Here is a 17,624-nt window from a genome sequence, read left to right as displayed (position 1 = left end):
ACGCATCGCAAGAGGAATTTCTGATTTACAGTGAGAGTGAGAGTACGCATGGGCAGGGGTCGGTAGCAGACCTCTGAGGGCAGCTCTACAATCTCTGACCGTGTCCCAGCGGAGGACTATCTGACTACCCGGTATCAGATGGAGCGATGGCTGACAAGGGAGAAGACATGCCGGCTCAATGGGGTCACTGAATATGAGATCTTAATCTATGTGTGATGTGGTTTTTGTGGGTTTTGACTGCGAGAGCAAAATGTTTAGCACTTAGAAATCCATTTACTTCTAAAAATAGTACACCGTCGTTCTAAATAATACAATAATTTATGTTTAAGAAGTTAAATTTTGCCACATTGATCAACTCTGTGATCAATTCTGTAGCGCGGCACTTGGTTGCGTTTTCCCAGGGTTTCAAAGATCAGCGGTTCAAATCCAGACTCCCACAAGCGCAAAGTGTAATCGTGTCATCGGGCAAGACATTTAACCCGCATTGCCGTCGGTGTACACAATGTGGGTGGGTGAAAACGATACAACGGGTGAGTAGTTCGTGGATATAAAGTGCTTTAAGTTCCCAGTTGAGGTTGAAACGTGGTTTATAGATCGAAACCATTAACTATTAGAGCATTTGTCAAACGCAATTCCATCGTATTGACATTCAGGAGAAACGTAGCAATTCATCGACTTTATTGTTGTTAAAAGCAGTTATTACCTTTGTTCCAATATAAAAGAGTCTGGGCATGAACCTGATGTAATTTTTAGAAATAAATGTTCTTTATTTAAACAAAATAAAACGATATTATGCACTTTCATTGCACTTGACTGCATTTGACGCTTTCTACTTTTTCTTCTCTTTGAGCACCACCAGGTATAACTCTTTTACCGAGGCCCTGAACTTGAATTAGCCATCATCATTACTGGGCTGTTTGCAAACTCGGCAGTCCCTAATGGTTCTAAATTAGCTCTTTACTGCAGCTATCCAATGGACTTGGCATAGGCAGTGTGGTCAGTAGTCCAGATTGATCGCTCCTCTTTAATTACAGGGCTGACTCATTGCAAGAACTGATCTACAGGCCATTTTTGTCAAAGATTTAATAATGTAATCTTGTTCAATATTTTTAGCCTCATATTAATGTCTGAGGCTAGGTATTTTTGGCATGTAAATCACATTCATCTATTTCTTTTATGTTTAGTGGTTCTTGCTTTTTGTAATTATCCAGTCACATTTCATGTTTACTGTCTTCCATCATGAATTTGCTTTACTCCTAAATGGCCAGTGCTAAACCAATTCCACCTTGCAAAACAATGTGATGCCAGAAAGCCTAGACTTCAATGAGATCATTCACTTTTACAACATAATCAAAGATTTCTATAAACAAAACCAAGGCATATTGATGGGTAATTAAGTCGGCTGTGCAAGAGACGCCATAAGTCTGTCAGCTCCAGGAGTGGCTGACTTAACTCAGTAGCTCATAAAACTGCCTTTTGTCTCAAGATATTTCCTCCAAACAAAAGCTTATCCTGAGACAATTCAAACACAAAACGTGCGCTTATCGGGCATATACCATCAAAACATATTGGATTTGAGTGTCATGTGTTCTTTGCTGCTCCATTTGGGTAATTTAGTGCAGCGGTCAATTATTTTTGTGGTTGTTCAAACGCCATTCTCTTCCAAGCAGTTGTCCAGCTTCTCTTAAGTAGTTAAATTTCACTTCCAAAGGCTTTGGCAACTCAAATTCAAGAGCGAATATTACCTTTTGAAACGCTTTTATAGTCCATTATTCATACTTAAAGGCGGGTACACGACTTTATTCTTGTAAATGAGTCGTAGATGTACTTGCACTGAATAATCAAATCAGAAGACCTAATGAACCGAAGAGGAAAGACCATAGAAAATAATTGTAAACGCAGCACTTTCTGGTCCAAGCTGCGGCGAAAACTGCCTGAAATTTCATCCAAGTGAATAACAACTATGTGTCGAAGACTTTGCAAGAGCTAGGAACCTGGAAATATTTAATTGCGGCTGTCCTTCATTCACGGTTTAATTACGTTACTTTGTCCACCTGTCAGTCCAAAAATCAAACTTTTTATTTTTAATGAAAGTACCAGCCTGCGAGTTGAGTTATTTTCCAAGTTCCCTTCAGCAGAGAAGTATTGATGTTTCGGGCATTCTGTTTTCAAGGCCAGAACAATGTGGGCAAACTCTACAACGTGACCAAATGCATCCTTCTATGACTTTCTAGGAGCATGATCTGGGTGAAAAAAAGCAATTTGAAGTCGGATGAATGAGAGTGGTCTTCTCACATGGAGCCTAGATGATGTAGGGGAGGGGAGCCCTGCCAATGAAGCTGCTGTAGCCCTGTGCTGTAGCAAACGTGTCCTGAACAACAATGAGCTCCCTGACTTGCCTGTCTATTTCAGAAGAATGCCTGCATGGGCTGCCTGTCACCCAATCGCGACAGCTTGCAGAGTTTGTGAGGGATAGATCAGGCTAAGGGAAAAAAAAAGAAGCATGACAATAGAAAGTATAGGGAAAGGAATAGCTTGCGCAGGTCCATATGGTATACATGTGTGGCTCGCAGGCTCAAATCAACATCTGTCTTTAAAAACTGTCTTTAAACACCTGTCCACAAGCTGAGAGACGATCCCGTGTGCTCGTATACATCGAGGGAGTGGAGGAAAGTAAATTGTATATTGTATGTATTTATTAAGCCTGTCACAATACTTACAAAATTGAGTATTTCTATTATCCTGGATACAATTTGAGCTCCAGAGTGTTGAATAAATGACTTGTATAACTTATTACAGATACAAACTAACCGAAGATAATTCTGCTTTAAAGTTATTGTGTCAGTGTCGTAACTTTGTGTCAATATTATACTTGGCGCTCAGATCTATGTCTCGCTGCAGCAGGTGAATCTGGACCAGTGGATTCACTCTGCCACTGCATCCAACAGATCAGAGTGTAGAGGCAAAAAAAAAAACTTTCTCCAACTAAACTTAGATAAGAAGTCGTCATCTCTGGCCACAGAAACATAGAGAAAGTGTCAGCAGTCACCTCCAGTCTCTCTCTCTAAAACTTTAAAATCAGGCAAGAAATCTAGAGGTAATAATGGACTCAGACTTGAACTTTAACAGCCACATCTGCAGATTTTTACCATCTAAAAACATTGCAAAAATCAAATGTAAACTGTCAAAACCAGACTTAGAGAGACTTATCCTGCATTTGTCTCCAGTAGGTTAGACGACTGTAACGTCCTGCTCACTGGCCTCTCCAAACGAGCCTTAAGACAGAACAGAACATCCAGAACACTGCTGCTCGGGTCCTGACTAGAAACAGGAAGTACTTCACACATGTGTCCTGTGGCTCAGGTCTGTGGCTCCTGTGGCTCAGAGACTTTAAAGCAGCTCAGTGTGAACAAGTCTCTCATGGACCAGCACCAAAGAACATCTCCCACATGAGCCACAAGAACCATCTCACATGAGGAGGACTTCAGGGACCAGGACTAAACATGGGGGATCAGTGTTTCAGTTTTCTGCAGCTAAAACCTGGAACAGTCTCCCTGAAGATATGAGACAGGCCTCTACTTTGACAATGTTTAAATCCAGGCTCAACATAGTTCTCTTTATCTGTGCATATGACTGAAAAGTGAGATAAAAATCCTGCACTGTTCTGTTTTAACGTTAATTTTATAATGAATATGTGTGATTATTTATGTTTTGATTTGTGTGATATTAACGTCTTTCTTATTCTGTAAAGCACTTTGAATTACCTTGTGTATGAATCATGCTATACAAATAAACTTGCCTTACCTTGCTCACTTTGTCATCTATATTTTCTACTTTTAATAACTGTACTACTAATAGCAGCAGTAGTAGTAGTGCGTTTCCTTCATCTTACTTTCATAACTATACTCCTACTGCTGCTACGATTATTACTACAAAAACTAGCGTGTAGAGATTTGAGTTTTCGAGACAAAATGGCGTCGTATTTACAGATTTTTGCTTACACGTCTTTATTCTCAGTGCAATTGGCAAATAAATTGGAGGAAGGGATGCATGAAGAGGAGATGCCAGCGCTGTCAGAGCTGTGCAGCCATGTACAGCCCCACAGTTTGCTCTCAACAGATTGGGAAGGTGCGCACAAGCAGAAGTCTGTCCTCGTATAGAAAACTATCCGGCATTGCTTTGGGAATATGGGCTATATTTAGAACTTCACTAACCGGTATAGAGATATCATGGTGTCAAAGGACGATAATTGACAAACTAACAATTCCAGATCGCTGTAGAGAACCTGTAGTGCAAATTAAAATCAGCTCCGCACCTGCACACAGTTGGTCGTGTTTGCGGAGCACAGATGTATTTGTGTCAGTTGGGCTCCTTCTGTTGTTCGCCAGAAAAAGATAAAGTCCTCCATACAGTCTGTCTGCCATAATCACACACCTGTTCCCAGTTTGTGTGATATGATGGATGTAGTTAGCATTCTTCTCCTGTCTCCAAATTAGGGAAAGTGGAAGACAAACAGCTCCCGTTCTATTGAAGTCGGTATTTTTTTTTAAGTTATCGTCGTTCATAGCAACTTTTTGGAGCGAGAATGTATTTGTTTAAAGTAGAGATGGATAGGATTTTGACTTAACTTGTAAAAAACGTGCGGTTCAGTTCAGAATTTTTAGTCTCACAGCTACTTGAGGTTGATTTTATTTAGTATTTCGCTGTTATTGTGGCACTCTTTGTCAGAACGATGGCTTCTTAAGAGGCGCTACCAAGCAGAACTTAAACGTTTTTGCGCGACATAATTTCCCACGTGTGTTCACAATCTTGTGGCAATTTTATCTCTAATGGCGTGAGATCTTGTACCATCCCTGGAAGTGACGAAATGAGAGTTTTGCAGGAAATTACCAACCTCATCTTAGATCTTTAGTCACCGAACATGCTACTTCCATGACCACAAATGAAAAAAACAACAACAAAAAACAGTATTTCTTGAGTTTTCTGCCTGCATCTGCACTGTGACATACATCTGAGCTCCAAAAAAATGTCTCTCCCTACTCTTCACCTCCATTTCACACTCAGTCCTACAAAAAAAGTACTTGTACGTCATGCTAGCAGCCTCAGCCACGCCAAAAAACACCACTACACCAAATGTGGAAACCCTCTACTTTGTTTCTACCCGTGTGAAAACTTTAAATTCATTGGTAATGTTTTTTTTTTTTCTTTGTGTCATCGAAGTTCACCTCCATTTCTGAAAAGAGGCCGACAACATCCTTGAAGAATAATGAACCAGTGACTTATCCACAGAAATGGCTGATTCAGCTCCACAGTCGCAGTCGCACAAACAAAGAACATCCTTGAGCTTTTTGAGCTTTTTGTGTATGCGAGCGCTTTTGGCTTTAAAACACAACAATGATAATAATAAATAAAAAGTGGTGCACAATGACATTTTCACTATAATGTTTGTCAAAAGACCAGCATTCTGTCGATCTTCGCTTTGAAGTTTTCCTCCTTGTAACCACTGCACATTATATCCGATATAGAGGGGCGCTGGAGGTTCTTGGTAAATCTAACAATGATGAAAGACATCTCTCTTCAAAGAGGGAGAAAAAAGTCTTAATGTAGTCAGCGTGCAGGCTTAGCTATAGGTGCTGTTATTTAAGTACTTTTCAAAAACACTTTTAAATAAAATATACGGTTCACATATGTTCTTTAGAGATGGGGTTTTTCATGGCCGATGTCAATACTGATAGTTTAGAATGTAGAGCAACCAATGGGCCATTTCTTTGGACCAATTTTGATTATTTTCACCAAATTATATCATTTAATTTTACTTCAAACTCCACCAAGCTCTTTTTTTTTAAACAGAAACCTATAAGAAAGCTGTGTGGTCACGTTTTGTGCAGCGGTCTCTTCATATTAAAGTGTTAATATAAAGCTTTGTGTGTATTTTCAAAACAAAATATCGGCCTGCGCTGGAGATTTAAAGCTGATTTAACCAATACGCTAAACAGTCCAAACATCGGCTAATCGATATATCGCTCTACCTCTAACGTTCTCGCTGCTTTATGGAGGCTTTGTATTGAAGTTTGCGCTGAAGTTTAAATGTTTTGCTCGAGACTGTCACAAACTACGTGAGTAAAGTGGGTTAAATCAGGAAGGACATCTGTCATAAATCTAAAATCAGCACGTCTTTCACAAAAGTATACGGACATGTATGTATTTTGAGGTATTTATTCTTCATTAAAGGACAGATAATATGAATTGTTGTGTAGTTACTGGCATAAACGTGTCTCTAGATCTCTGTCGATAGAAATACTATGGAAAAACAAGCTATTTTATCAATATTTTAATGTAATCATGCAGTTAAATGAATGCAATTTGACAGCAGGAATGTCTGGTGATGATTTATAGACTTAAAATCAGTGAATTAGCCCCCGGATTTCCACCTTTCACGTCACAATCCCAGGACAATGAATGATTTCCGAGGCTCAGGGGGCGAGGACCTTGTAAAAGCGTTTATAAAACAATCGTGAAAGGAGCTACAGTAAGTACAAACTCCAGGTCTGTTTTTGACAAGGAACAATCTTATAACAGGGATAAAAGCTCAAAGTCAATTCTGCACAATGTGTCCTTTATAAAGAAGTATCCTTATACGGTTTGAGTTGAAGATATTAATCAAACAGTAGCAGTTGATGCTTTGTTCTGATAGTGGCTGACCTGAGACATGGAGCAAAGGTCTGGAGCAGAGCCAACCTGCTGTAAGGGATATAATTAGCCTCAGGGGTGTTTTTGGACCTGAATCCTCCATTCTCCTGCTTCATGACTAATTCACACAGGCCTGATCTGCTTTGGCCCGGAGAGAGCTGGGAGGAGCTGCGCTGGCGTTCAAATGGGTTAAGTGCACCATCAGTTTGTTTGCAGGGTATTTTGATGTTGAAAATACATAAATTATTCATATTTTGCATTTACTTTGTTTTCATAAAATCAATTATAATTTGCTCGGGCAGAATTTGAAAATGAAGACCAGCTTAGCTCATCATACTTATTTATTTATCTTTCAGTTTGTTCTAAATATCGATTTTGATTGTATTTATTTTTTAGCTTTTAATTAAGACACATTGGCTATTTGTCTGAATTATTATTATTATTATTAATAATAATAATAATTTATTTTTACATTTATTTTATTTATTTATTTTTTTGTGCAAATACAGAGGTAAAAAGTTACTCAAGTAAGGGTAAAAATATCACTTGGACAAATCTACTTAAGTAAAAGTAATTGTGTATCTGTTTAAAAATGTGTTTTATTTTGCACGCAACGGTTACATGTAGTGATATTGATTAAAAAATTATATGTTGGGCAACAGTAACAATACAAATCAATTTTCTTTTCATTTTTTGTATGAATTTTGTGTATTTATCTTGTTTTGTTTAAAGTCGAAGCTTGAACTCGAAAACTTTAGTCAAAATGTTACCACGGACATCGTAAAAATAACCTTGCAAATCATATAAAAAGTACTTTTTAGTGTAGTGAGGTAAAATTAAAAAGTATCCCTGTAAAATACTGAGTACTTAAGTAAAGTAAAGTACAGATACCTATAAATTCTACTTAAGTACAGTACTTTACTACTTGTACTTCATTACCTTCCATCACTGCCAAATAAAAACATCAACCAACTACTACAAATAAAATAAAGTCTTTTTTTAAAATTTGTATTATTACATCAGATGCCTTTCCCAGCACATTTATGGAGATTTGAGCCCAGCACAAAAAGTACTCCAACTGTACCATGAGTAGATTTGATATAATCTGATGTTTTATGCAATTTCACAACCCTTAGACTTCATGTAAATTCATCGGGCTCTGCTTTGCATTTTAATTCTGATCAAAGAGCAGACTGAAAAAGTTTGTGTGGTACAGAGGAGCTTGTGCTGATGGAGAAAGATTGCTGCAGGACTTTTTTTGTAGATTTATTCTGCTGTCTGCTTTAGAAAAAAGGATACGATGTGCCTATAAAAGTGTGAGCTACGCATAGGTGTGCAGGGGCCGGAGCTGCCTTCCAAGTCAATAGACACACTCTGTCACCACTGGCACGTAATTGACAGCTTGGAGTTTGCAGTGACACAGGCCTTGCATATCTTCCCTGCATTGCTGTATATTTGTGTGTATGTGTGCGTCAGCGTGGAGTTCTCCCTCTTGGTGCATTCAGAAGTCAGCTCACACAACAGGGGATTAAACAAACACTTCCAATTCAGGCTCATGGAGAGGAATGATAAACTGTAGGCCCTGCGACAGGCAAATACTGGGTAATAAGGGAGTCCAATTTCTTAGCAGTGATTAGGTCTAACGATCGCTGTATACTACTCGGAATTGCGGCGGGTATTTGCAAGTTTTTTGGGGTTTTGTTGTTTTGCGAGACACACCGAATACGCGTTCATTCATTACGGTTACCACGATGCAGTAAAGGTTTGGGTTTACTTAATATGGAGTTGATGGATTACTTTATTGATTATTTTTGGTTTTATCGGTGTTATTTGTAGCAGTACGGGCTTGGACTTGCCGTAGCTCTTTCTGTGCAGGAGGATAAGTTCCCAAACGTTTGTAGCGAGTGAGTACTTGGTTCTTGTGGTGCAGTATTTGGGTTTCTGAGTACCAGTAGTTCTAAACTATCCCAAAGGTGTAAAAATATAAAATGATTTGTCTGCAGCTTAAATTAGAGAAGAAGAGAATCTCACCTATCAGATGTTCTCAAACTTTTGTACCATGTGAGTACTTGGCTCTGGTGGTACAGTATTTGGATTTCTGAGTACCATCAGTTCTAAATTACGCGTATAATTTAACTACTAAGCCATCAAGTACAGTGGTCCCTCACTTTATCACGGTCTCGCTGTTTCACGGATTTTTTTAGTGCAATTTTGTGTGCTTTTTTTCCCAAGTTTTCTCCCTGACAAAATCCACAATGTTGATGAAACGATAACAGAGCTAATCATGTTGATTACGGTTTTGTCTTTTTTTTATAGCCATAAAAATCATGTCAAAAGAAGTATCAGAATTTACTGCATTTTTTCACACAACTACTTCTATTTTACACATCCATCTGTATTTTTTCTTTCACGCATAATACGTGACTGGGAAAATCCCCGCAGCACCGCGCTCTTATTCGTCACCTTTGAGGGACAACAGAGGCAGATTACCGTAATGGCGGTAAAATATTTAGATAGCCCCATGTCTCCGCTTTGAGACGCCGTTTGAATTTACATGAGAGCACGACTGGGCGCTGAGTTACGCTGCTGGAAAGTCCGCAACCGCGCTCTATCGGCGACGATAGGATCTGACACTATAGGGTTGATTTAACTCGCGCTTGTTTCTGCGTGTGCAGCACCCATGATGTGACCTAGAGTCAGGTGTAATCTGACTGTTGTCCTGTATATTAGTCATGTGACTGGATGGATGACGGGACTCGATCTACCCAAAATAAAGCTGACGACTATTGTGGGTAATTTTTAGAACATAACACCTGCGATAAACAGGGGAGCACTGTAGATCTGAAATAAAACTATTCCAAAGGTGCAAAAATATATAACAATTTGTCCAGCAGAGGACCTCACCTACCATCAGAAGTACCACCAATAGAACCTGCGCCACAGTTTGACAACCACTAAAACTTACCCCATTTCGTATCTTGCTGGATCACGTTGGCCCACAGGTATTAATTTAATTTCTTTTTCCAAATCAATACTTTTAGTTTAGTTTGCCTGGATATATCCTGCGTCAAATCCGTGCTCTTGTTTTTACGGGATGTTGTTTTTTGTCAAAGTTGAAGTCGATTTGGAGAGATCTGGCAATGACGGAGCAGCGCGATGGTGACAGACAGACATTAAGAGCTAGTTTGATAGCTTTCGGGATTGTAATGGCACCAGACCTCTTTGCTCCGTGTATAATTTGCTCATATCCATTTGTAAAGGGGTCTGGCAGCCTGAGACATGTTATGCTGCCGTTTGTCTTCCCCTTCTTTTTCTTCTTACTCTGCCTTCTCCCTTCGCAAATCGTTACTTTCACTTTTCATTAGACCCAATCAATACGGTGGATCAGTCAGTGGCCGTGGTGAGGAAATTGCGTGGCAGACAACTTTTCTCTGTAGTTTTTTTCACTTCGCTTTGTCCGTTTTTGCATTGTCACCGACTCGCAAAGCTTTTCACAGAATCTTTTCACCACTGAGACAGTTTCTAGAAGTTACAATATCCCTTTTTGCAAGTTCTCCAAAGAATCAAGGCCAACATTTGGAAAAAGTTCCCCGGAAATCGCACTGTTGTCAGCCCAAGTAGCATGGAAGGATACAGTACACAGGGTAAAGTAAATACCTCTCCATGGAGACAACCGGGCAGGGTACGACTCACCAGAAAAGTCCTTAAACCGTAGCGCTAAAGCAAACCGCTAACATCTACAACCCTTAAACACTAAAAGACTAGTATTTTTATTTGTCTGTACGCTATAATAATGTGATGAATAATAATAATAATAATACTTGCGTCTTACCCAGGACAGTGAGGCGGGCGGGGCGGGACCTCATCGCAGCTTGGACCGCTTGACATTCAAACACGCCATCGTCCGACAGCTCCACGCGCTGTATGCGGAGGTGGTGCTCTCCTGATCCGTGGTCCCCGATCACCGTGTAGCGAGGGTAGCCTGTAATCAACATCAACACGACACAGTTCACGTCGATGTATTTATTTATCAAAGTCCATTTCCTGTGTGTAGATGTCGGTAGGTCAAGTAAAATGGAAAAAAAAACACACAAATAAAAGTAATTCTATAAGGCAGCGGTGTCAAACTCAAATTCACAGTGGGTTCAAATTAAAAACTAAGACAAATTCACGGGCCAAACTCAATATTTAGTGAAAAATTGACTGCACTTGACATGTAACGTTTAACCTTTTCATACAGAAACAAACTTTAGTTTTGCTTAAACACAAAATCTGGATCAAATTTGAAATAAAATACACATCAGTAGTATTCATTTCTTATTTAAATGAATCAAATAAATTATGTCTCTCTCTGTAGCAATTGATTTAGCCGAGGTGACTCGTAGCTTGGTCGCTAATGAGCGTCAACAGAAAACGAGTGGCGCTTGCCGGTCTCTAATACACGCCAGCATACTAGCAAAGCATTCTGGGATTTGTAGTATTAGTGGTGCATGCGTTATACACCGGTGGACCAGCTCTAACGCACATTTGATATGATCTCACCGGCCAAATATAATTACACCGCGGACCAGATTTTGCCCCCGGGCCTGAGTTTGACATATGTACTATAAGGTGTTGAAAACTGTTCAAACTCTGCATATTTGCCTCACATATTTTTAAGGTTTTCCAGAATATACAAAAATAAACTGCCAATGTTAATAAGTTGGCTGAGGTAACCAATAAGATCTACCTAAAGATTAAAATGAGGCAGAAAAAGGTAGTTACGGTGCGAGGTATTGTTTTAAAATTCCCCCAAAACACGATTAAGTTTGTCTGCTTGTGTTTATTTGTTGTGCACATCTGGTTGCCAAGTCAAACCAGCCTGAATCCACGTGTGACTTTACATCTCTCCTGGATCTGTTAATGAATCGGATCCAGTGTGTGGAGTGATGCTCTACACAGCCGTGGATATAAACAGGAACGTCTCAAAGTGGTTCCTCATTTCTCTGTCAAATGATTTATGGTTTAATAACGCAAGAAAGCAGAGGAATAGCCAACAGACCTGTGTATTTTATACAACTCCGGCAAGATGGTTTTAAAGATATCCTGACAACTATTATCGAAATATGCAACGAGGATATGTTTTGCACTTCTCTCCTCCACTGGGGCACATAACCATGAAGAGGAATGGGTTGACTGGCAGTTTTATGGGTAGCATCTCGGACGGGAGGATTGCTTGGATTTACAGAACAGCTTTTTGTATTACTAACCAACAGACTCATGAATGGGATAAAATTATTAATGCATGGATATTAAACACAAGAAAATTAATTTAAAAAATGTACAAAAACTTGATGACGTGATTTTGCAGCATTTGAATTATTTGAAATATTCAGGTTTTTTTGTTTGTTTGTTTTTTTACAAATTATAACGATTAAAATTAAAGTGGGTACTGTAACCATCAGCAACACAACTCATTCAAGCATGTATAATGAGTTAAGTGTCTTGCCAAAGGGTACAATAGGTTTATGTTTTTAGCAAATAAGCAACAGCCACCATCAAGACGAGGTTTGCAAAGTCTATCCAGGATAACACTGGCCGGTGAATAAAATATACACATGCCACTGATGCACATGGAGTGACACACATTTACAAACACTTTTCACTGAGAAGGTTCAATACAATAGAAATATTCTTTACAGACACAAAGGAATAGAGTTACCAAAGCCTCAGCGTCCTTGGATTCATCTCCGGCTTAGACGTTTTCCTCCTGTCCAATTACTCATGTTTTCCATACGGCTTCTTATGCACTTGCCCCCATTATATGTGTGTCTGAAGTGAATTATATTTGCCTGAGCCGCTCTTTGCATTTCATCCACAAATAGGTTTAAGTATAAAGGGTTTACTGTAAGCGGTAAAGAACTGCACAACATCATGTCAAAAGTAAATTATTGAGCTTCAACAATGCCAGTGAAATACTATATGTGTGTTATTGTGGGAAAAAATACCCAGAGAGGCTTTAGAGGAGCAATACAGGAATGAAACCATAATGCAACTAAAAGCTGTCATTAATAACGCTGATAACCATTGACTAAAAGGGTCCCTGCTATTTGAAATCAGGCCTTTAAAAAGGATGTCATCCAAGGTTACTCCTGAAGCCATTTTGGTTCAATTTGATGTGCATTGATGAGATCCAAAGCAATATTGCCACAGCCCATTATGGGGCAGTGATGACGGCACTTTGGGTTGGATAACAGGTGACCTTGGTTTGACTCCAGTTTCAACAGTTTTACCAAGTGGTTTCTGTATAGCACTGCTAACGCAATTTACTTTTTAATAAGCTTTTGTTTTGCTTCTCCTAATTGCAGCAGCACATAAACCATGTAAATTCTGTAACACAAACAGATGATGTGGCCAATTACCTCATCTGCCTCCGGCAAACTAAGAATAATTTTGCTGTGTGAGGAAATGGCGCTGTTCCAGTTTCATCTCTGAGCAATTGTTGGATGCGAAAGGAAAAGTCATTTGCATTTGGAGCTGATAGTAAATGATAGGGATTTATAAACTCATTTCCCAAGTATATAAACATCATAATGTGTTTATGCCATCTTATAACAGTCCCGAGCATGCGTTTTGTCAATATGACCGAATTTGAACTGTCAGACATGAAGACTGATCACCTTCTGTCATGTGATGTGTTCCCATAAAGGCCCATTGATCTTAGACATCAGCACATTCCAAAGACACAATGTGTTACTCAAAGCAAACAATGTAAAATAGGCCCATTAAGGAGTAATGAATCCATCAGAGGGGAATGGATTTGTCTTGAGGCTGGATCAATGCTGTACGCGGATGTGTGCGTGTGTGTGTGTGCGTGTGTGTGCATATGTGTGTGCATGTGTGTGTGGAGGCACACAGACACTTATTGCCCACCCTGTGATTTATAGCTTTCACCCAGAATATGTTTCACACTCTGCAGACTCCAAGGGTTACCAAAGGTGAGCGGATCCACAATCCTCCAATGAAATTAGATATATACTGTACTTTAGCAAAGTGAATCTACATTAAGTCACCGCAGGAACATTGGCTCAGTGTTAAAGCACAGACCTATAATGTGATGGATAAAGAAAGAAACAAACACTATGTAAAACATGTTTGCCACATAGTTCAGAACTATCTTGACTTGTCATTTGGCATTAAACTCAGATAAAGTGGCTCTGAGGTCTGTCTCAGTGTGTTATCAATTGTGATGTTGCTGTTGTGTCTTTATGTTCATAGTGCACATATACACTTTATGTATATTCATAACATTGACTGGTATGTTCTGGCGTTGTGGGGATACTTTGCTTTTCTTTAATTAGAGGCAAAATGCTGCACAAAAGGAAATGAATAGGAATTCAGGGACAGATCGAAATCATGAGCTTTTGTGTTGTGATTTCTTGCTCTGAATGGTGAAAGAGTTCTCTGGGTTTAATCACTGTGGGCTGAATGGGAAGAGGTCCCTACGCAGTGCCGCTGCACACGCAGCTTCTTTCTCTGAATACTGAAGCAGACCTATATTATTGAAAGGCTCCGAGCAACATTTGATTCGTCACACTTTTTATGTATACAGCTGCCACTTTCCTTTTCATTGTGTACATCTTGTGCTGGATGTACCATCACTCCGTTTACTGCCATATGCAGGCCTTGATTATGTAGGCTGTGATAAAAAGGACAGCTGTGGAGCGCTTCATTTGGAAAGTGTCATCTGTCTCACTGCAAGAGTGCACAGTTCCTGTCCGTATTTATGGATTTTCAGCAGCACATCTTCCCATCTCCTTGCATAACTTTTGTAGTTTACTCCTGGTATATCTCCTGTAGTTTACTTTTGGGAGCAGGTGATTTGTTCAGTGAGATGTTTCACGTTGACACTTCTTGCACATTTTGTGCGATGTGCATAGTTGGGATTTTGGTGGATGAGCATGAACTGTGCCTGAAAGTGTTCCCTCTGTATTCTTTACAGCCTGTGCCATAGACTCTATACTGATTTAGTTGGTAAAAGCAAGAGTTCAAATCCGACTCCACATCTTTGCTCCTCTGACCCAAAATAAAACAGTTCTTTGCTCTTTACCTCTGCCTCTTCTATCTCTCCCAATCATAAGTGCGCACAGAGACTTGGTGAGGACTCGTGGACCATTGTTTACTAGGCCCTGCCCGCTCCCCTGGCTCTGATAAGGACCTGCGTGGGGAATGGGATGGCTTTACTGGCTCTGTCCGCCTCACGGCTTTAATTACACACCGTATCAGCAACAGCAAAGGCCTTCTGGAGAATTGTCTAAAGGTCAAGGGGCAGCAAACCCTCCATTTCTCTTGGAATACAAATGCAATCACTTGAGATCAGTAAATTCTCTCTGTTTTACAAGTGGCTGCTTTAAGATGACAGCACACAATGGACTTTAATGTTGGCTTTGTGGTTAAAAATAGACCTTTCTGCATATGACTTGTTTAAACACATGCAACAATAAAAGCAATCAAAATAAACATCACAATTACACCTCAAAAGAAATGATGAAATGGATGAAGTGGAAGACTGGCAAAAGATGAGTTTGGTGATGATTTTTGATGCAATTTTATTTTCTCAGCTTTCTATATATATTCCTCGACATAAACAATCCACACTTTTAATCAATACTAATTTAGAAAAACACAAAAATAGTGTTCCTTCCCTCTTCAAGGTCTTAACCCTGCTCCAAGCCACATACAACCTCAAAAGTGTATCAATAATCTGAAAAATGAGTGGTTATTTTTGTACTCATCTATTTTGAGGAAGTGGGTTGACTGTTGAGGATGGGGAGGTGAATCAGCCTGGAGGTGTGTGTACAGGGGTCATCACAAACACCGCACAACAAGCTCTTCTACAACGATTTGCATTTTTATTCTTGCCAATTAGTAAGATTGGATTTTGCATTTTTAAAAACGAAATATATTTGTTAGGTCTGTGCAAAAGCATATTTATGTGGTATTTCCGTATTTATCCTTTAGTATACAGTGCTTTAAATGTATATTATTTCCCACAGAGAGCACTCCAAAAGGTTTATTTATACAAGCAATTTTGTGTTATTGGAACTCATCAAGATCATGAATAAACATAAAGCCTTGACTGGTGCAACAACAGGCAGCTAAATAACAGTGTAGTAGTCACTTTTACTCCAAATTAAACAATTAAGGCAATTATACATGAGGTGCAGTGTAATTAGAGGACTCCAGCTCTTCACAAAGCAATCGAGCTGCCTGAAGCACCACGGAAAGGCCAGCACTGCTATTGATTCTGCATTTTATTCAGCGTTTCTTTGCCAAACATGAATTATGCCACTCAGTGGGTTTTACACACAAATATTGGGACACACGCTTCTCATTCTGTTTACTCAGGTGGACTGCTATGATATTATTATTCATGTTTTTATAGCAGTTCCTGGATTAGCAGCGTGACACGTCTTTCATCTGGCTGTTAAAGTGCTAACTGGCAGACACAATGGTGTTATGGATAAACAGGATGGATAGAACTGGAAATATTGGTATTATTGTGATATGGCAACACCAAACGTGTCTTCATAATATTGCCAACTTCTACATTACACTGATGTTTATGTCGAGGCGTCTGAATGCGTTCATATTCGTGCACTGGATGTATAGAGTGGCTTTTCTAAATGGCTTAACATTGTATTATTCACTCACTCCATACTCGATGGTGTTAAGCTTCTACTGTAACCACAGCTGTCACAAAAAACACTCACTCACCACATTCAGGCTAGTTTAGTTGAGTGAAGTGTCTTCCTCAAGAACAGAGCAACAGTTTCCACTAGAGCCACTGCTAATTCACTGTATTCCCAGCGGTCTCCCACACAAATGGGATCAGGCATTGAGGTGGTAGGGCCATAGTTTTATTGAGATATAAAAGTACTGACTATAATCCTTTGCACCTTTTGCCACCATTTACTGTTACAAAACACTATTATTACAGAAATCACAAAAAAAAAAGTGCTTAAAATGTTGAAAGTCACTATAGAGTCAATGAACATCTTTTCTACATATTTTTTAGAGCTGAATGGTTTAATAATAAGAGCCATGTGTAAATGACAGCAGAGAGCATGTTTTCAAAGAGGTGATGTCATACCTGAGAGGTCTCGGCCAACTCCCAAAGCCAGTCCATCTTTGATCCATAGCACCACCCCGTGGTAGGCCGGGGTTGTGCAGGGCAACGTGACAGGCTGACCAGCTACCACCACCAGGTCCTGGGGCTGCTGCGAGAACATGGCCTTTATACCTGGAAACACACAATAAACAATATGTCAGCTTTTTATGGAGACAGAGAATCAAAGAGAGAAAGGGAATCCTGGAATGACCATAATCATTACTCACATCTCTTACATTCAAAACGAAAGATGGAAAATGATACGGCAACTCTGTGGACTGGAATTCAATCAGTCGAATACATCATGAAATAGTGATGGTAGTTACTAAAAGAAGTGAGCTAGTGTTGAGCTGCCCAGTGTTGTCACGCACATTACTGCACAGAAGCCAGATTTAGAAAAGCCAAAAAAGAAGAAAGCTAAAAACAGTCCCTCTTACTATAGTTTATGAATGCATGCACACTCCCTTTAGCACCTTTACAACGTGGTACCCCATTCTCCCCAATTTCAGTCAAACTCTTGTCAAAGGCAGCCTAAAGGGCACCATTCAAATGCGACATGTAGAGGTTTTTTTTTTTTTTTACCCGAGACACTACAATACATTGATGTGAGGTGCGAGTGAAGCCGCGCCACTCGCAGACAGACATCAGGCATCAGCTAGCTTCATTTATGGAAGTAACCGTGCAGATGGGCCAAAACTCATGCACCGCGGCACAGAGCAGGAGATCGTCTGCCAACACCCCTCCAGTGACATACATTACCTCCCCTCGCACCCTTGTATTCTGA

General features: G+C 39.7%; 1 protein-coding gene across 1 annotated transcript in view; it reads right to left on the bottom strand.

The window, feature by feature from the left end:
• Positions 1-16,961, bottom strand: part of kirrel3b (kirre like nephrin family adhesion molecule 3b) — a 70,213-nt gene extending 53,252 nt beyond the window's left edge. The window contains exons 1-2 of the mRNA XM_033977531.2: positions 16,823-16,961; positions 10,523-10,672 (exon numbers count right to left, since the gene is read on the bottom strand). Of these exons, the coding sequence (XP_033833422.2) occupies positions 10,523-10,672; positions 16,823-16,961 (289 nt within the window). The remainder of the gene's footprint in view (positions 1-10,522; positions 10,673-16,822) is intronic.
• Between the last annotated feature and the right edge of the window lie 663 nt (positions 16,962-17,624).

Source organism: Periophthalmus magnuspinnatus, chromosome 13 (genome assembly GCF_009829125.3).
Source record: "Periophthalmus magnuspinnatus isolate fPerMag1 chromosome 13, fPerMag1.2.pri, whole genome shotgun sequence".
Lineage (NCBI taxonomy): Eukaryota > Metazoa > Chordata > Actinopteri > Gobiiformes > Gobiidae > Periophthalmus > Periophthalmus magnuspinnatus.
This window is presented reverse-complemented; position numbering and strand designations above follow the sequence as displayed.